This window comes from Canis lupus, chromosome 38, assembly GCF_003254725.2.
Source record: "Canis lupus dingo isolate Sandy chromosome 38, ASM325472v2, whole genome shotgun sequence".
NCBI lineage: Eukaryota > Metazoa > Chordata > Mammalia > Carnivora > Canidae > Canis > Canis lupus.
Window position 1 is genome coordinate 551,415 of NC_064280.1, and position 19,579 is coordinate 570,993.

The following is a 19,579-nucleotide window of genomic DNA, read 5'->3' on the forward strand; positions in this document are numbered from 1 at the left end:
CAAAGGGAAGAAGTGTAACCTGGACTTTTAGGTTTGTAGAGTCCTTAGAAACTAAGGACTTCATTGGCTTCTAAGGATCCTGGTCCTAGCAACTGAAGGGCAGTTTCAGGAGATTTCAAAAATAATTTGGACAACTATACTGTATCTGCTCTTAGAAGAAACTGATTGAGAATCCAAATCCTGAATTGGGTATAATTACAATGCATAGTGACTTGGGAACTTTAAGTGTGGGAAAAATTAAACCTCCTCTCCCTAGGCTTGTGAGTAGAAAGAACAGAGGATGAGAAAGTAGGGGGAGTGCCTTCTGGTTCCTGGATGTCCTATACAAAGTTCAGGAACCAATCACCAATAAGGAGGCAAAGACACACCTAGGTAGTGGAGGAGGGACCATGTGGGACTGTGGGCCGTGCCCTTTTAACAACAGTGCAAAGATTCCATGGGCCAATGAAAAGAGCGCCATATTTGATGTGGGCAAATCTGGTCCTGGGTCTATAGAGAACTAGATTTGTGACCTGATGAGTGATACAAAAATCTACATAAGGGGACACCTGGGTGGCTCAGGGGTTAAGAGCCTCCCTTTGGCTAGGGGCATGATCCCGGAGTCCCAGGATCGAGTCCTACATTGGGCTTCCTGTATGGAGCCTGCTTCTCCCTCTGCCTGTGTCTCTGCCTCTCTCTCTCTGTGTCTCTCATGAATAAATAAATAAAATCTTTTAAAAAAATCTACATAAGGACAGAGTTCTATTTACTAAGGCCAAAAAAGCAGGTGATGATCTGCCAAAAGATTTAAAAAAAAAAATCAGTTCTAGACAAAAACAAAGCCCAAGAACACCCAACCTTTGTCAAAGACACACCCAGGCAGATGTAAAGTATTTTCAGATTTAGGTGCTAAACCACCCTGTTCACCTATCTATATTTTAATCTGTTTCCCTGATTTCCTTGGTGGTTGCCTTAGGTCAATTCTGGTCTGAGCAACACCTACTCTCCCTGGATGACATATTGTAGGGTCATCCTGTTTCCACTCCAACCCTGTTTTCTGTAACAAATCATTTTCCTCTCAGCAACCAGAGGGAAGAGTCTCATCTAGCCTGACCCAGCTTTGGGGAGGAGCTGGTGAAGAGGCACATCTCCCGGATGTGTTTCAGGGCATCTTGATGAGCTATATGAAGCAGTGGACCAGAATATTTGAAATCTAAACTGTTCTGGACAAATGTAGGACAAATGAGCATAGTAACTTGTTTTCAAGCAGCCTGCCAACTGATGTTAAGATGTCAACCTCTAAAAATATCGCTAATAATATCAAATGATAGATTATAAATGCCACATAAATGGTATGGATAACATTAATTCTGTAGTGGGAGAATGGTTAGTGCAGGTTTTCAGGGTACAAAACCAAGCTCCAGCTGTGCCTTCAGGATTGTGGGAGGGAGATTGGGAGAGGCAAGAAGGAGGCAGTGAGATAGATGTCCAGGACATAATGGCATGAGCCAAGGTGCAGCAGAGCCAGGTGTATTCAGGCATACATGAAATGGGGACCATGTTACAGGGCAGGGGTGGGGATCATGGGCAAAATGTTGAGGGCTTTGGGCTGCAGAGCTGTTCTGATGCTTAGAGAATAGTGAGGAGAATGACCCTGGAACACAAAGTGGCAGAAACCTAAAAAGGTGGATGAGGTCTCTTTTAAGATGGAAGATTAGGCAAGATATTAGGCAAAGGAGTCCAGACTTAATGCAGTAGACAAATGAGGGTGGAGGGTGTTTTAGAATGAGCTGAGTGAAAGAGTAAGTGAATACAGATTTTTGGGAATACAGCTCTACTAATGGAAAGGGTAATTTGGGGGATGAGATCTGACAAGTCTACTGCAATCATCTAGATAGGAAGAAGCAACAAGTCTTGTGGCTAGATCAAGAAGTCAAAAGTTAGGGGGCAGCCCTGGTGGCTCAGCGGTTTAGCACCACCTTCAGCCCAGGGCCTGATCCTGGAGACCCGGGATCGAGTCCTGCATCAGGCTCCCTGCATGGAGGCTGCTTCTCCCTCTGCCTGTATCTCTGCCTCTCTCTCTCTCTCTCTCTCTCTCTCTCTCTCTCTGTGTGTGTGTGTCTCTCATCCATCAATAAATAAAATCTTAAAAAAAAAAAGTCAAAAGTTAGGGTGAGTTTTCAGGTTGGAGTGCCTGGGGAAGTGATGGTATCTTTGACTAGGAAGGTAGCTGGGGAAGACAGTGGGCTTAGACTGACATTGAGCTGGTGGCTGGACACCTAAGGGGCAGGACAGAGCAGGAGGTGGTAGCAGCAGGATGAAAGGACACACACTATGCAGATATGACAGTCAGGGGTGAAAAAGTAAACATCAGAGTGGATATCATCATAAACAGGGTTTCTCTGAGGAAGGCAATTGGAGAGAAAAGGGAAAGGAGTGCGGGAACACAGAGAGGGAACAGGGGCAGGAGCGGATCCAGGGCAGACAGAGCTGGGGAAGGGAGGCTGAGAAGCCTGGCCTCAGGTGCCCAGGAAAAGGAGGAGGGATTGCCTCCAGAGGTGGTCACCAGGACCTAGAGTTCAAGAAAAGTAAGAATTTACAGGCGCCTTTGGGTTTGACTCACCTAGCAAATAAATATGGAGCACCTACTATGCCAGACCCCAGGATGTTGGTTAGAAGTTAGCTTGATGGAGGGGACATCTGGCCAGCGCCGGAGATGGTGCCCAGCGCCGGGCACCATCACAGGCGCTGGGCCCAGTGCTGCATGTGGACCCTGGAGATTCTTTACCCAGGAGACCGTGTTTACAAGAACTTCAGTCCATAAGAAGGATGGACAGGAGAGAGAGGGCTGGGGGAAGAGGGAAGGAGAAAGAAGTGGATGGGAAGTTGTGTGCAGTTGAGAGCTGGACACTTATTTTAAAATGTTGGCATTTAAAAGACAGCGAGAGCAAGGAAGATAACTTGGGCCGACAGAAAAGTCTTACGACATCGCCCTGGCCCTGGCCGTCAGAGAGGTGGGACAGGGACGCAGCTGGGCAAGAGAAAGGCGCTGGTGCAGAGGAAGCACAGAGCTTTTCTGGAGGCGGGACTATCCCCGAAGTAAACAGAAGGTTTGGTTCCCATCTCCGAAGAGCCCAGGGAAGCCTATTTCACAAACGCAGCACAGCGGTAAAGCGGTGACAAAGCGTCCGGGTGAGTGGTTCTGACACTGGAAAACGTGGGCGCCAGAAAAGGGAGCTCGTGGGAGAGGGGGTGTCCGCGAAGCTTCTTGGAAGAGGCGGCGGGTGACCTCCGCGTCGCGGGACCGGCGGGGCAGGGCCGCAGGCACTCCCGGGTTGGGGCGAGCCGGCCGCCCCCCTCTCCCCGCGCCGCCCACGGCCGGCGAGCGCCGCTCGGGTTCCCAGCAGTGACGTCAGCGGGCGATGACCTCAGCGCCGAGGAGGCGGCGGGGCGGGGCGGGGCGGGGCGGGGCGGGGCGGGGCGGGGCGCGCGGGGCGGGGCGCGGCGGCCTCCGAGCCCGCCCCATCCGCTGGCCGCTGCCAATGGGGGCCGCCGCGGGCGCCCCCGCCTCTCGGAACAGTATGAAAGGCGCGTCCCGGGCAAGTCCCGCAGAGTCGAGCCCTGCGCCGCCGACCGTCCCGCCGAGGCCTCCCCTGCGCTCGCCGCCGCCGCCGCCGCCGCCGCCGCCCCCGAGCTGCGCGCGACATGAGCCGGGCCCGCTGGACCGCGAGCAGAGCAGACGTGCTCCCGGAGATCGCCGCCGCCGCGGGCTTCGTCTCCAGCCTCCTGAGCACCCGGGGCTGCGTGGGCGAGCAGAGGCTAAAGGTCTTCAGCAGAGCCCTCCAGGAGGCGCTAACCGGTGAGCGCTCGCCGACGTCCCGGCGTCCGCGCGGCCCCGCCGCCGGCCCCGACCCCGGCCGCGACCCCCACCGCGTCCCGCGTCCCGCGTCCCGCCCGCGCCGCCTTGCCTTCCTCCTAGGGCAGGGCTGTCGCGAGCAGCTCCGGGCCTCGGGCTCCCCCAGCCCCGAGGGCGGCCGGCGCGGGCCTCCGCTGCCCTGGGTCACGCCCCGCCCGGCCCTGCGCTCGGGTCCCCCCGGGACGGCCCTGGCCCGGCGCGCTCCTCCGCTCGGTCGCGGGCGCAGGCACCGGCCCTTGCCCCCGGAGAAGAGGCGCCTGCGGGCGGGTGCGAGCTCCCCGCCCTTAGCGAGATTCCCCGGGGCGGCGCGGACGGGCAGTCCCGCCAGCCACCGGGTCGTTGTGGGGCGAGAAGGTGCCACTGAGCTTCTCAGCGACCTGGATCCTCGGCCGTGGATCTGCCGTGGGTCCTCGGGCTGCGCCGCGCCCGGGCCGGCTGCTACTTGCTGGAAGTTGGAATCCCGGCCCCGTCTGTACACTTTGGCTCCCCTTAGCCATCTGCCCCTCGTTACGGTGCTGAGAAAGCCTTGCAGGTAGTAACTGCGCCCTGCTGGCCTGTGTGCTGGGGCTGACGACAGATAAGCAACCGGGGGAGACCTATCTCAGCTGTTCTAGCGGGTTCGGCACTGGGCTCGGGGCAGCGATAGCCATCTCCGAACTTGCCCACACAGATCCTGCCTTCTGAGGAGCAACATACGTTTCATCAAAAACAACCCAGCTTTGGCTCCCTAGCCACTGCAGAGAGGGTCTCTGGCTTTTGAGGGAGGCAAGAGGGAGCCTCTGAGGCCCAGGGTGGGAGACACAGTGACTTGCTGTGGATCCACAGCAATGATGGCAGCCTTCCCGGCCTTGCAACTTCAGCTCATCTGTCTCCAGGAGCACTGCCTGGACATGTCCTCGGGTCTCACCCCTCCTTCTTAACCGGAGGGTGTGTGTGTGTGTGTGTGTGTGTGTGTGCTAACAGCAATACACTGTCTGCTTGGGATTGCCCCAGAACTATGGGGACTCCCTCCCCATATACACTCACATCCTTGCCTAGAAGGAGTGAGGAAGGAATCCCATATAATTTCCTCTGCTTCGGTGGCAGGAGGGTTCCAGGAGGGTCCTGGAACTCATGAGAAACCACGTTGCTTACTTAAAATCTCTGGGTTCCTTCCTCTACTCTATCCCTTCATTCCCATCCCACCCTTGTGGTAGCCTCCACAGCCCAGCTACTCTAACCAAGCCATCTCCCTTTTGTTCCATCCCCACAGAGCACTACAAACACCACTGGTTTCCTGAGAAGCCATCCAAGGGCTCAGGCTACCGCTGCATTCGCATCAACCATAAGATGGACCCCATTATCAGCAAGGTGGCCAGCCAGATCGGACTCAGCCAGCCCCAGCTGCACCGGCTGCTGCCCAGTGAGCTGACTCTGTGGGTGGACCCCTATGAGGTGTCCTACCGCATCGGGGAGGATGGCTCCATCTGCGTCCTGTACGAGGAGGCCCCTGTGGCTGCCTCCTATGGGCTCCTCACCTGCAAGAACCAAATGATGCTGGGCCGGAGCAGCCCCTCGAAAAACTATGTGATGGCAGTCTCCAGTTAGATCCCCTGCCACCCCTGACCAGGCACTCTACTGTACTCATTCTGCCGTGACAACAGGCCACTGAATACCTCAACCTGGGGGACTGTATTTTAAATGAAGATATATATATATATATATATATATATATATTTTTTTTTTTAAGAAAAGAGAAAAAAAACCCAAAAGATTTTTTTTTTTAAAGAAAAAAATCCTTAAAGGGAGCTGCTTGGAAGTGGTCTCCCCAGGTGCCTTTGGAGAGAACTGTTGGGGCTGGAGTCTGGGAGCCAGTGCCTGCCTACAAGGGGGTGGGCCTGACCAGGGCGAGGCGGGAGAAGCTTGGCTGGCCTCCCCAGGAAGATATGAGAGGGAGCAAGCAAGGTTAGCAACTGTGAATGAGAACGGGTCAAGAGCTGCCCTGCGGTAGGGAGAAAGGCCGAATCCAGACCTCTTGCTGTCCTGAGCAGGACATCTGCATCCCTGGCCCCTCTCCTCAGGAGCATTTGAGCCTGGACTTCAGTTATGCTTTGTTGTCTAATCTTATCTTTTATTTTTCCAGTGAGATCCAGGGCAGAGTGAAAAGGCCTCTCCTGATCGCTTCTGTCCTAAGCAACTTTTCTTGAAATCATGACTTGTTTCTGATTCTATGCTCAGGGGCCTGTAGATGTTGCTTCCCAGGCAGGAAACAAAAGCTTTTTGTTTTATGGGGGTCAGGGGAGTAAGGCAGGAGTTAGAGGTTATTGGGGTTGGGATGGAAGGGTACTCTGCACAAAACCTTCGCTTTGCTATGTGCTGCTCTGTGTGTGAGTATGTGTGCTGAATAATTTGGGGATGATTTGCAATGGAATTTTGGGACCCAAAGAGTATCCACTGGGGATATTTGTTTTTGGCCAAAATCCTTCTTTTTGGAACCACAGGAAAGTCCTGATGCTGCTGCCATTAACCCTTCAAGAGTTGGCTCAAAAGCTCTGGGGAACTCCAGGTTCTTTATTACTGCCTTTTTAAAAGCACAACACTCCTCCCTGACTCTCCTGCTCTTGTCCCTTTCTGGTTGGGTCACCGAACTACCCAGTTTTCCAGAACGAGCTCTCTCTCACTCACTGTGCAATATGGCCTCCTGGGTCCTTCCTAAAGAGAACTGCCTCTCAGAACCTGGTGCCCTGGAGGGGGCTTAGGGAATGCTCCCTCTGTCTTCATCCACAGGACTCTGGATGGCTGGTCAGCCTTGCAGGTATTCCTGGACTGAAGCGAGAATGAGCCAAGTTCTTCAGGACTACTTGGTATTCTTGTAGGGCTGACACTAAAAGCCACAGTCCTGGGCATAGTTTTTTGTTTTTTCCCTTTCCCCTTTTCCCTGGTGCTCAGAGCACCTGTGGGGAAGTTGCTGCCTCTCAGTACAATCCAAGTTTGTCTGTAGATTTGTGCAATATTTACTGTTCTGGGTTGGAGCCAGTGGAAATCTAGACTGGGAAAGAATCCCTTCCTTGGGTTTTTCAGTGACGTTGAGTGAGGGCTTCTCAGAAGGTCTTGAGTTTTGCAAGCCCGAATCACTTTAGAAGGACACAGCTAGAGCTTCTAGTTGACCTGGCTACCCTCCTGTCCAGCCTGCCAGGCTGTTGGCCCCCTGGTGAGGAAACTTTCTTCCCTACCTGGGGGGTCCCTACTCCCCTGCTGATACCCTCCCCTGGATCCCTGAACTACTCAGTTCTGAACACAAAGGTGCTATTTACCAAACACTGTCCCCACTGATTCCTGCCAGCTCTGCCTCCTTGTCAACTCTAGACTCCCGAGCCATCTTCCCAGACCCTGCTTCAACATTTCTTGCTTTAGAGGTAACTTTAGGCCGACAGACCCAAGAGCTCCTTTTCTGGCCTGTGGATGGAAACGAAGCTGTGAATCTGCACATTGTGGTGTGGCATCTAGTCTGCAAACAGGTCCCCGCCTTTCTAAAAGCAGCCTCACAGTCTCATGCTTCATCTCTCTTTTTTGATGTTCACTTTAAAAACAAAACACCCAGAGCTGGACTGTTGAGCAGGCCTGTCTCTCCTATTAAGTAAAAATAAATAGTCGTACGTTTGTAAGCTATTGTGACAGAAAAGACAAGGGTTACTAATTGTATGATAGTGTTTTTATATGGAAGAATGTACAGCTTTATGGACAAATGTATGCTGTTTTTGTTACTTTAATAAAAATGTAGCAGATGAAGCCGAGTGGTAATAGAGAAGGTCACATTCCCGCATCACTAAGCCTTTCCCTCAGATCCAGATCCTTTCTTGATGTCTCAGTATTTCTCTTCGGCAATACCCTGAAGACCTGGAGCACATGGCTAGGATAAAAAATCTAGTTGTGTGAACTCCTTGCTTCATTTTTGAGTGCCTGTTCTCACTTCCCTGTGAAGATGCTAGAGGGGGCCTGTTCTAGACTGAGCACTCCTGAGCCTGGCCGGGCCTCAGCCATGCTCACTTGCTCATTCAGCACCTCTATACTGTCCATCAGCCCAAGGGAGTGAAAATATTACATATGATTGAGTCTCAGACCGAGATGGTGAGCAGGGGCACTGAACCACTTCCCAGATTGGGGCAGAATTGTTTGAAAGTTCCTGGGCCAGGCTCTCGTCACCTCTGGGACTGCCGTTTGGTACCCTCCATTCTTAGTAGATGAGAGCAGTTGGGCCTTAGCATCTGGCCTTAGCATCTTGTGACCAAAGGCCAAGGCTACCAGTTGGCTAAAGAGCAGCTACTCCAGACAACAAAGGTTTGTTACCAATTACTCCCCGTGGCTGTACAGATAGGACATATGCAAGGAAATAAGCATAGTTTTTATCATGCCTGATTCTTGTGCTCTTGTCTGTGAGGTGGTGACACAGGCTTCTGCACTCCCTGTCCTATTTGCAAGCTCAGCCGTTCCCACTGAGGTCACAAGTACATCATTAACCTGGGCTAGTTTTTTTTTCTCCGTCAGAAGTGGGCTGTATTTAAATTACATTTTAAACACATTGATTTGTGAACAGAACTACCTCCCCATCAACACACAACACCTCCATGACCCTCATTAACAAACGTGTGGTTTGACCTGTCTTAGGTGGCAAGGGGACCAGAGAGGACTGTGGATGGTACAGTGGAGGGGTAGAGGAGGCAGGAGATGGGGCTGGGGGAGGCCAGATCATCTGTCTCACGAATAGAATTGGTTATAGGGACCCACTTGTGTCAAGAGGTTATTTGAAGAAATGGTCCCATTTGCATCTGTACCTTCTAACACAAATGTCCTAGGCACTCATTTGTAAGGACCTGCCTTGTGGGATGAAAGGGTGGTGTTAGGATTGAATTTTTGCCCCTCCCGGTGTGCTATCCTTGTCAGCCTGTCTTGTTTTCTAACAAGCTCCACTCAAGGAGATTTCGTTGTTTTCGTGTCTAAAAAGCCTGAAAGGGAGAGTTATCTGGAGGCCAAGAGAGCATCATCCACCTCTGTCTCCAAGCCAGGGAGACTGTAGAAAGGCAGATTGATTTGGGGAATCACTCTTGGCTCAGGTAGACTGACAGTTCCTAGATTTACATGGGAGTGTTCTGTGATCAAGCCCCAGATTATTTTAGTTTGAATTTTAGCGGCGGCAGTGAGCACCTCTTGGCTAGCTGGGGGCATAGAGGTGCACAGGAGCAGTTTGAGGAGTTGCTGCTGGTAGCTTTTGTGCATTCAGGGACCAGGTGTTGGTTGGTCCATTCTGCTCCCAGCTTCCCCACTTGGTACACGGTGCCAGCCTGGGAGACCTAAACTCGGTCGGCTGTTTCTGGATGATAAGGCACTGTCCAGACAGTGTAGACAAGGTCTGGGAGCTGCAGATTAAGGGCCCATCCCAGCTTCTGATAAGGATGTTTGGGTGGGGGAAGGCTTGAGGTTTCAACAGGCAAGCCCAGGGGGAAGAAACCCTCCCCTGTGAGTCTGACATCAGCCCTAGAGCAGCTTTACATGAGCCAAGATAGTTAGGACTCCTGGCTTCTAGGCCAGTACTGGAACCAAGGCCCAGCAAAGCCTAATTCGGTGGAAGGAGTTCTGGGCTGGGAGGGAGAATATATGGGTTGTAGTCCAGGTTCTTCCTAACTAGCTGTGTGAATTTGGGACAAAGCCCCTCAATTTTCCTGTCTCAGAAACTAGGGAGTTGGATTGAATGATCTCTGTTTCCTTCTTCAGCTTTTGATTCTAAATCATCTCCATTATCCTGGCAATGACGGAGGGCAAATTAGCACAATTATTATAATCATTTTCAAGTAGATGAATGGAAGGTCATTTGTGTTGGGCAGTGGAATAATAAATAGTCTTCCCCTTGCTTGAATCACACTCCAGCTCACGATAAGGTTTCCATTTCCAAGCACAATAGGCAGTACCGCAGGGGTTAGCAGCTCAGGCTGTCTAGGGATCTGACTTCAACTCTACTACCTGCCTCCTGGCTATGGCACCTGGAGCAAGTTACATCAACCAGGCTTCCATTTCCCCATTTGTAAAAGGGGACTTAAGATAAGAACCCATCTCAAAACAGGAAGGAGGATCGAGTGAGATCTAAACCACTTGGAAGAAGGCTTGGCATATTTAAGTACTCCACATATGAGAATTGTAGTTTTAAATTGAAGTTAATCTGAATTGGTCCTGAGATGAGTAAGGATACTCTGACATTTTGATGACTGGGAGGAAACGATGATCTAAGTAGCACTTCTACTAGTGCTTCCCAGAATGGCTGCGGGTAACAACAACTGAGCAGCCCCCGGCCTCCCCTATTGAAAGATGGTTTTCAATCCTTTGCTGAAAACGTTTCACAGTCCAAGGGCATGTAGCTAGCTCAGTTGATACAGCATGTGACTCTTGATCTCAGAGTCCCTGAGTTCAGGCCCCACATTGGGCATGAAGCCTACTTAAAATAAAAACAAAACAAACAAAAAATGTTCACAGTTCAAGAGCCCTTCCTAATACATGATATAGGTATCATGTAGCCTATAGTAGGTACTCTATAAGAATCTGCAGAACGAATGAAGGCATTCGTGTCTGATCTTGGCCATCCTTGCTGAAATGTACCATGTCCTCACCAGACATTCGATCTCATTGGCTGGAGGGAAACTCTGACCTCTTGGCTCCATGATCTGCTTGTGGATTAATACCAAACTGGACTATGTGCTCATTCACACACACAGTGGGTGGGGAAACGAATTCTCCAATAACAACTTTGCTTATCTCCATCCTGCCCATAGGTGGAATCACACCCACGTGTTCCTTCCAGGAAGAGAGAGAAATGGGGAAGCTGAGAAGGGCAAGCCTAGTGAGTTCCAGAGAATTCTGGTTTCCTTTCTGCACCACTTCTTTGCAGAGCTGGCCTGAAAAATATTTGAACTGGGTCTAAGAGGCAACCAGGGCCCTGGATAATAATCTTACACAAACAAGCATACCCTAGATGTGCTACCTATCCTTTCCCCTGATTTGAAAGAGGCCTGCTTCCCTGGGCACCCACAGCTCCAAGTCATTGTGCTCCCAGGTGAAGTGGCTCTACCACACCCTAGCCCTGTTGCCATGAACAAGGGCAGGCCTTTATTCAACCCTTGCCCAGCAAACCTGACAGGCTGCCCCAGAGCACATCAGATAAGATGAGGTTATAGCTGGGCAGGTTGAAGCAAGGGCTATTTTCTTGACCAGCACCAGCAAGGAGGGGCCATTTAAAGTTCAGTTCAGTGGGCATTGGAGGAGTGAAAGGTAGAGCCGGGCCATCAGTGACTGAGGACAGCTGGACACAGGCTGTGGGGAACTCAGAGAGTGAGTTCAGGCTTTGAAAAAGACCCTCTTCTTTAGCTGTCGTCTGCTGCCTCCCTGGAAGACCAGTGACACTAGATATTGAGATTTTTTTTTTGAGAGAAAACTGAAATATAGACATTAAAAAAAAGATTTTATTTATTCATTTGATAGAGCAAGTGAGAGCACAAGCAGAGGGAACAGTAGGCAGAGGGAGAGGGAGAAGCAGGCTCCCCACTGAGCAGGTTGCCTGATGCGGGCTTGATCCCAGGACCCTGGGATCATGACCTGAGCCAAAGGCAGATGCTGAACTGACTGAGCCACCCAGGTGCCCCTGAAATATAGACTTTTATTTTACATATCCCTAAGTTCTAATGATGATAACTAATTTTTTTCAAGTGGTAAACTGCTTATAAGTACTTATTTGCATAGGCTTACAGTTTGACTTATGATAAGATTTGGACCACCTGGGAATAGGGATATCGGGCTTTCTGGCCCCATCTCCCAAACCGGAAGGAGGTTCGTGCATTGAAGGCATTGATGGCACACTGTCACCTTGGCTGTGATCTCTTGAAGGAACATCCCACCATGTTTCTGATAGGACCCGGGCACACATAGGGCTTCTGCTTCCCCTTCAAGGATTAGACTAGAAGCAGCTTGCCACCCTCAACTGGTGCCCATTAACTGGTCCCTGGGCCTGTAGCCTCTGGGCCTCTGCTCAAGGAATGTTCTGACCCCTCCTACCTACCTGCTTCTCTCTGGTTAACTCTCCTCTCTCAAGATTCAGATCTTCTCAGTGATAGCGTCCCTTCCCATGCTACTCAGTGTTTTCCTCTGTCCTAGCCTTTATAACCCTGAATTTACAGCTAGAACGTAAGCCAGGGACATTACCTGAGCAGTGCTTGGTGCTTAGTAGGTGTTAGCGAATAATTGCTGAACAGATGAATGTCAATGTTGCCAAGAATTAGGGCTAACAGATGAAAGGAATTTAGATGAGAGGTGGAAGAAAAACATCAAGTGCATTCACGGTCTGCCAGTGAAGGGTCAGAAGAGCTCAGAATAGCTAACCTGTGGTTGTATCTTCTTAAGAAAACAATCCTTTGAATCTTGTGAGCTCTTAGGTCTTTAAGCATCTGCTGTTGAAATGCAAATGTTACTTAGAGAGGGGTGGGCACACTTCAAATCATAATGTGAGAGAACCTCAGTTAGCAATTAACTCCCTAAAGTGGGCTTACCCAGAAGGTAATCACCTGGACGGATGGCTGGGCCACATGTGGTTAAGCAATTCTGACCTCGGTAGCAGGAGAGGGAGAACAGACTCCACAGATACTGAATACTGCTCTTGTCCACAGAAATCCTTCCCAGTGTTGACCTTGGAGGCCAGCTGCCGGGTGGTAGAAACACCTTTTGGCCTAAGAGTTGGGAAATAGGGGCCCTAGCTTCAGTTCTGGCAGTAACTAGTACTAGAATGTTACTCTCTGACATCTTTGACTAGTGTCCCCTGCCCTCCCACCCTGAGCCTCCGTTTTCTCATCTGTAAAATGAGTCCCTTGTGCTAAATCACCTTTCACCATCTTATTTCCATTCCCAGACAGAACAGGGAACTCTGATTCTTCTGGGCTGTGTAGGCCAGCACAGAGCCCTTGGCCCGGCCCATCACCCATGAAATAACTCAACAGCCTTCTACCTGCCTCCCTACAGGACCTGGCCAGCAGCCCGGGACCACCACAAACGTCATTTTCATTGTGCCATTCCCTTTCTGCTGCCTTTCTTTGCATTCTGAACATGTAAGATGGGAATACAAGGCTGTCCGAATATTTCCAACCCTGGACACCCTGTGAAATGGCCTGACCACACCAGGACACCACCCCCCACCTTCTCAATTCTCTTCTGCTCACCTTTCCTTGCTGCTACAACCACATTTGCAAGTCTCTCTACTCTGCCAGTTATGATGGCCCCAAATCACTCATCAGAGTATGCTGACATACTTTCTGCTAGGACATGAGCACCTGCCCAGGTGCTGAACACCCACTGCTCCCAGGCATTCTGCCTGGTGCCTTACACAAAGCCTCTCTCCTGTAATCTCCACACGCACACTGCGAGGTCCTGTCACCTCGGGTTCACAGATGAAGGAAGCCAAGCACCAGAAACTAGAGGGGGGGTTGGTGGAAACAGATTTCAAATCTGGATGTGTCTGTCTCCAGAGTCCATGCTTCTTCCTTCCCCTGCTGCCTCTCCACAATGCCATCCCTGAATAATTCCACTTGTGCTCTTGAAAAACATTCTCACCTCAAGGCTTTTCAACATTGATACCTATGGTTTAAAACTGGTTACACTTTCATAATAGATTCCTCATTCCAGGGCCTTTTAATGATGTGTACACATCTTTTATTACTGTTTACATTTTTGTTACCGATACAGTCAGCACATCTTCATGTATCATTTTTGATGTCTGGAGGCTTTGCAAGCTCATGTCCTCTCTCCAACTGTGACCATACTTGCCTCCGTAGGAAGAATCACTGCCCTCTATTTCTCCTTACACTCCTGTGTGTTGTACATGGCTTGGCACTCCACAGTCTGAGCACGCTGGCCGTTGAATGCAAAGCTATGAGTTGAGGAAACTGTGGTGTCCCCACAGGTGGCTGTGGGGCAAGTGACTTCTCCTCATGGCCCCCTTCCAATCTGGCCCCTCCAGACCCAGAAAGGAAATTACCCATTCTGGGAATTTCCTAAAAGAAGGTGAGGGGCCTGGTGGGTTGTCACCCCGGCATGCACACACACAGTTCCCAGCACACAGTCTACACACCAGCAAAAGTGTTCTTGAGCAGACGCTGATGGTAGGGCTTCGCTTAGATTCTCCTCAGTCAAGTCTGCTCCCCCTGGAACCACAACCACTTGAAGTAATGAGCAATAAGCAGGCAGAGATGGATGCAGATCTTAGATAAGTTTAGAAATAAACGAAGACTTTTCTTTGGAATAGATTTTCACGTGACACAGGCTGCTGCCTTGGTTAAGGATTCTATCTTCATGCCATGGTTTTCAACTTACATGATCCAAAGAGGGTCTGACTCTGAGAGGGAGGAGACCACTGGAGGGAAGAGAGGGGCAGAGGCAAAACCCACTGAGCAGTCTTTGCTTTATGGGTGTTCTTGTCCTCATTCTAGGAAAGCTGGCACTGGAGGGGAATGATCCCTTTATCGATGAGTAGGGAGATGGGGTGGCCGTGATGGTGCATTTGAACAACTCAGCAGCTCATTCTCAGCAGCTGGTGGGGGCCAAGAGAAGTGCAACTAAACATCCGAGCACCCACTCCCAGCTCCTCACTGGCCCAACTCCTGCAAACTCTTTTCTTCTTTTGGGCAGAGGTCCCCCTGCCAGCTGCCCTCTCCTCCAGGTGTTTCCTGTGCGCTTTTCGTTTGCTGGCAGGGTGGTGAGGGTGGAGGACAAGTCTGTTTGGTCCTCCTGTGAGCCAATGGCAGCCAGTGTGGGAGAGGGCAGGCGCTCCTGTATCTGGGGAGAGCAGACCACAAGCAGCAGCTGCCTCCCAACACCTGCCTTTCTGAGAGCCTGTAAACAGTACCAGCCCAAGAAGGCTTCCTCAGTAGAGCAGGGCAGGGGCTTCTTTTGGGTCATGCCAAAAGGATAATTTCACAAGTGAAATGTCCAGAAGCTTCCCCTACCCAGGTCCCCTTTCCCCAGAGGAGGAGTCAGGCCTAAAGCGTGAGTCACCCCAGGAACCTCAGGGCAGAGTCCCCATTGTCCTGGACTCTAATCCCTACAGGACAAGTCTGAGTGGTGAGTGGTGCTGGGTCACCCTCCACTGTCCACCTGCCATGAAAGGGATGGCACTGTGTCTTGAGTTGAAAGCCAAGAGTGGCCAGGTAGAGCCTCCATGTCCTTATGTGAGACCTGAAATAACTGCACACCCCATCTTCACCAAGCCCCCTCCCCACAGCCCCAGCCAGTGGGTGCAAAGCCACATGCTGTCTTGGGTTTCTCCCTGGCCACTCTTCCCAAGAAGGAAAGCAGTATTTGTGGTTCAGGTTTCTTCATTGCAGTTGAAACGGTCCACTCATCTAGTTGATTATTTAATTTATGTCTCCTTGGTAGGCTGTTGACTCCTGGGGATCCAGGCTGTTTTGATTCTACATTTTATCTCCAGTGCTTGCACAGGGCCTGGCCCAAAGTGGGCTCGCAACAATATTGTAAATGAATGAATGAGTGCTACCTTTTTAATCCTTTTCTGTCCTTATGTTTGTGGTGGGCTAATAGAATAATGCAATAATAGCACTGGTGAGATTCAGCGGGTACATAATCTCATGAAATCCTCAGAACTCTATGCATTGATATTATTATCATTAGACTAGAGGAGAGGAGACCGAGGCTCTGGCAAGATATAGCAGGTGATCTCTAGGTACACCGCTAGTGAGTGGCAGAGTCAAGCTCAAATCTGGGCCTGGCCCAATAAAGAGAGAGAAACAACAAGAAAAATTAAGACAAAACTAGATCCATGGCTTCTCCTAATTTTTCTGCCACCACCCCACCCTTAGCTCTCTGGTCTTCTGGATTCCAGGAACTTTAACACCAAGCCACCGTTCACATTGCAGATAGTCAAGAGATAAGAAGAGTGCAATCTCAAGCTTACACATCTTTTAAGTTCAAGCTTAGGTTGCTTCTCATGCATGAAATCCTTTCCATTTTCTTTTTTTTCTTTTTTTTTTTTATTGGTGTTCAATTTACCAACATACAGAATAACCCCCAGCCTTTCCATTTTCCCTAAAGTAATTTTATAAAAACTTTCTGAACTCTTAAAGGAAGAAGTTGCTGCTCTGTCTGTGATTCCTTATGTGGATAGTGTTTTGTGTGCCTCTGTCTTCCGTGGTTTTCTCTTTTGTTTATGTATCATATTTCCAAATGAATATAAGGCCCTAGAGATCACCTCTAAAGAGCATCTGGCTCTAATACAGAACCTGGGGCTGAATCGGACAGCAAGAGGGCTGGGGGACCAGGTGGTCTGGTCTAGACACCCCAGTGGCCAACCCCTCATCTGCCGTTTGTGCCTTTCCAGTGGGAGAAATTTCACTCCAGTGGAGACAGACCAACCAGATGGACTGACTTCCAGCCCTGGTGCAAAACACAGGAATTCTTTGTCTTCGTTCTGACCCATTTCCTTTCTTCCTTGTGCCTGTCAGGGTGGAGGCTTAGGTCCTAGTGGCTCCTCTTGTTTTCACAAAAGGAGAATAACCTCCCTAACATAATCCCTGCTTGACCAACAGACTTTTCCCCCATCACCTCCCAGGTGGGGAAAACAAAAAATGGAACAGTGGTGGTGTCATAGGATGAGATTCAAAGACACAAGGGCAGAACACAAGGAACACGCACTTGTCAAGATCACCGTGTTAACGGAATGGGAGGATTGGAGCAGATCCACGCTGGCCTTGGTGCCCAGGGGCTGTATCTGGAGCCAAGCAGAGGGCCAGCTGCACAGGACAACTTGAAAGACCTTTTCTTTGGGTGGAATTTCAGCTTTCTCTTTGCCCTTTTAAGTCCTGAGAGGGTCCTTGAAAGAAGCACAGGGTGGGGGTGGGGGTGGGGGTGGGGGAAGGCAGAGAGGAGGAAACAGGTTTTTGTCCTCAGGGCGTTGCCAGTCTGAAGGAGGTGATGGGATAATTATTTATGAGAGTTCAGGAATGCCAGGCATGGATTAAATGCAAACTAATGGAAATGACACAGAACAATACATTACACAGTACTTCGCGCCCAGATGGTTGTTAGGCAAATGGAAATGGTCAGAGATGGGTGAGGTTAGCTTGGGCAAGGGTTGGGAGAGAGATGTTTTGAGAAATGCCTTTACTATCTTTTGCCAGAGAGAAGAAACCCAAACCAACTGAGCATGGTCACCTTGGGCAACACAAACAGGTCAGGTGGGTGGATGAAAGAGCAGGACATGAAGCCACGTAGGAGGAGTACAGAGAGCTCTGTCCCCTGTGTCCCTGGGCAGCCACTCTATTCCTCACCCCCATCTCCCAACCCAGCTCTCCCAGCACCACCAGATCAGCCCTTCTGCAGAAAATGCAATGGTGGTGGTAGGGGGGTATAGTTTAGCTCAGAGGCAAGCTGATGGCCTCAGAATCATAATTTTGCATATGCTGCACCTTTTTATCCCTTTAAGACCCAAGGAATGGTTCCTTTTCATTCTGAATTTTTTGAGATCTCTTAGCCCTTTAACCTAGAGTTCCCACTAATTTTCTCTAATGAGGCTGGGCTGATATTGGAAGGCAGAGAGAGAAGGGAGACAAACATTGGAGATTCAAGAAACTGGTAGGTCAGTGGCGGGAAGCAGGGGAGCTTCCATTTATATATATATATATATCTACTATATAGATAATATATATATTTATGTATATATATATAAATCTTTGCACCATCCTAGACATTTTTGTTTTCAGTTATCTCACAAAAGAATAGATATGAAGTACTTTGAAAATGTTGAACGTGCCATGCCCACTCCACCTCCTGGGAGATATGGGTGCGGGGAAATTGAGAGCAAAGCCTTGTATTTGCACAGCCTCTCCTGTTTTTACAACTGTGGATTGCACATCCGCTTATTCTCCACAGTGCTGGGAGGCAGAGGTGGCAGGTGATTTTACCCCCAACCAACAGAGAGGAAACTGGGATTCCGATGGCCAGCTGGCATGACTTGCCCAAATTACACAACAACCAAATGGTGAGCTAAGAGTGGAGCTGGGTCCTCTGATTCCTGGTCCCCTCGTCTCCACTGGCTTCTGATGTTTGAGGACATTTCTGGATTATTTTGACAGGATCATATTCTAGAACAACTCAAACCTGATTATTTAATGGCGAGGACCAGATCCGACTGTTCTCCACCTGTCCCCAAGGCCTTGGATTTTCCATTTAACCTTATTTCTGAAGAGATGAAACAATGCCCAGTTGGGGGATTTTCTGTAATGAAAGCCTCAAAGCACGAAGCCCCAAACAACTGTGGGCACAACACTGCTGGTCCAAATTGAGGTCTCCCTTCCCAGGGTCCCCTGGCTCTGCTCAGAGCTGCCAGAAGCCGAGGGGGCGCACGGAGGCAGAGCCTCCCCAAAGGAGGACAGATGGGCAGGCTGGCCCCAGTGCCAGTGCTTTGAACAACCTTTTTGTTTTCTAGCCAAACATCCAGCATCAGTTCCCCGCCCACCCACCCCCACCCCACCCCCGCAAACACACACACTCCCTGGCAGCCTCCCACCCCGCCTCCCCACCAACTTGTATCTTTGGGCTGGCTCTGAGGAGCTGATGGGCTCTGGAGGGATAGGGGCTGTTCTTTATGACTGGGAATTCATGAAAGGAGGCTGGCAACTGTTGCCATCTGTCTGGTGAGACGTCACCATGGAGGTTCTCACCCATTCACTCCTTCATGCACTGCTGGGCTCAGGCCTTTTGTTTGGTTGCCTGGCCATGGTGGGGGGGCTTCTGTAGGGCAGTGAGAGAGTTAACGAGTGAGAGAAGCAGCTTCTTTGTGTCTGGATGGAACTTTCCGGTGACTCACTAAGATAATTTGCATGAGGACACTGCCCAAGACCCAAACCACTCCAGTGATTGACAGCCTCCAGCCCTCTCCTCATTATACAGCTCTCCACTCTGGGCCTCTCTCTCCACTCTCTGTCCCCATCGCTTCAGACCCAGTTCTGTGTGGGTCTGGTATCTTCCTCTTGACCCACTCTTATCAATCCCTTAGAGTCCCTTGCTTTTTATTTGGTTTCTGCAGCCTGGCAGGCAGAGGGGCCCATTAGCTGCCCGGCAGCTGAGCAGTAAAAGAAAGGAGCTGAACAGAGCCAGTGGGGTTGGCAGTCCTCCAACCAGCTCCTGGTCTTTGAATAACATCCCAGGCCAGGGGCTGGGATCATCAGAGTGGGGGAAGCTTTGGGGCACTTAATTATTTAAAGGTATCAATAAAAGGAGTAAAGTCCCCGGGGGAATAGGGGAGGCTAGGCAGATGGTGTGCCTAAGGAGCTGCGAAGTGGGTGTGGGGTGAGCCCAGATGTGGGTGGGGGAGGTAGAGAGTTCCAAACCAGAGGTCAGAGCTCAGGCAGTAGGAGAAGGAGGGCTGGAAGTGAGTCAGAGATTGCTCTCCAGATCCAAGCAGTGCCCTGCAAGTCACCTTTTCTTAAAGTGGGTGGGAGTAGGGGCTCAGCCTTTCTTTGTAGATCTCCTGCCTGCCACTCCCCAATCTCAAAGTTCATGTCTGCCCTAAGTGAGGTCCATTTTGGAAACATCCAACAAAGCTGTAAAGTGTGAAAGGGGATCACTCCTTCACCTCTCTTCTGGCACTAAGGGATGCTTCAGATT

General features: G+C 50.3%; 1 protein-coding gene and 1 long non-coding RNA gene across 3 annotated transcripts; one reads left to right on the forward strand and one right to left on the reverse strand.

Annotated features, from left to right (window-relative positions):
• The first annotated feature begins 3,591 nt into the window (after positions 1-3,591).
• Positions 3,592-7,663, forward strand: BTG2 (BTG anti-proliferation factor 2). Its single transcript, XM_025421216.3, has 2 exons — positions 3,592-3,838; positions 5,148-7,663. Exons 1-2 carry the CDS (start codon positions 3,685-3,687, stop codon positions 5,480-5,482), a joined length of 489 nt encoding a protein of 162 aa, XP_025277001.1. The 5' UTR covers positions 3,592-3,684; the 3' UTR covers positions 5,483-7,663.
• A 1,852-nt stretch (positions 7,664-9,515) lies between these two features.
• On the reverse strand, positions 9,516-18,674 carry LOC112643269 (uncharacterized). Of its 2 annotated transcripts, XR_004812790.2 has the most exons (4): positions 18,497-18,672; positions 18,071-18,151; positions 16,607-16,773; positions 9,516-14,489 (listed from the first exon to the last, which is right to left on the reverse strand). It is a non-coding gene; the product is annotated as an uncharacterized LOC112643269 (long non-coding RNA). The 2 variants fall into 2 exon arrangements; XR_003125748.3 differs by lacking the exon at positions 9,516-14,489 and having other exon boundaries at positions 15,992-16,773; positions 18,497-18,674.
• Positions 18,675-19,579: the final 905 nt, after the last annotated feature.

Coding starts and splice junctions, on each gene's coding strand:
- BTG2 (XM_025421216.3), top strand. CDS start 3,685: ATGAGCCGGGCCCGCTGGACCGCGAGCAGAGCAGACGTGCTCCCGGAG. Junction 3,839..5,147: donor CCTCCAGGAGGCGCTAACCG/GTGAGCGCTCGC, acceptor CCATCCCCACAG/AGCACTACAAACACCACTGG.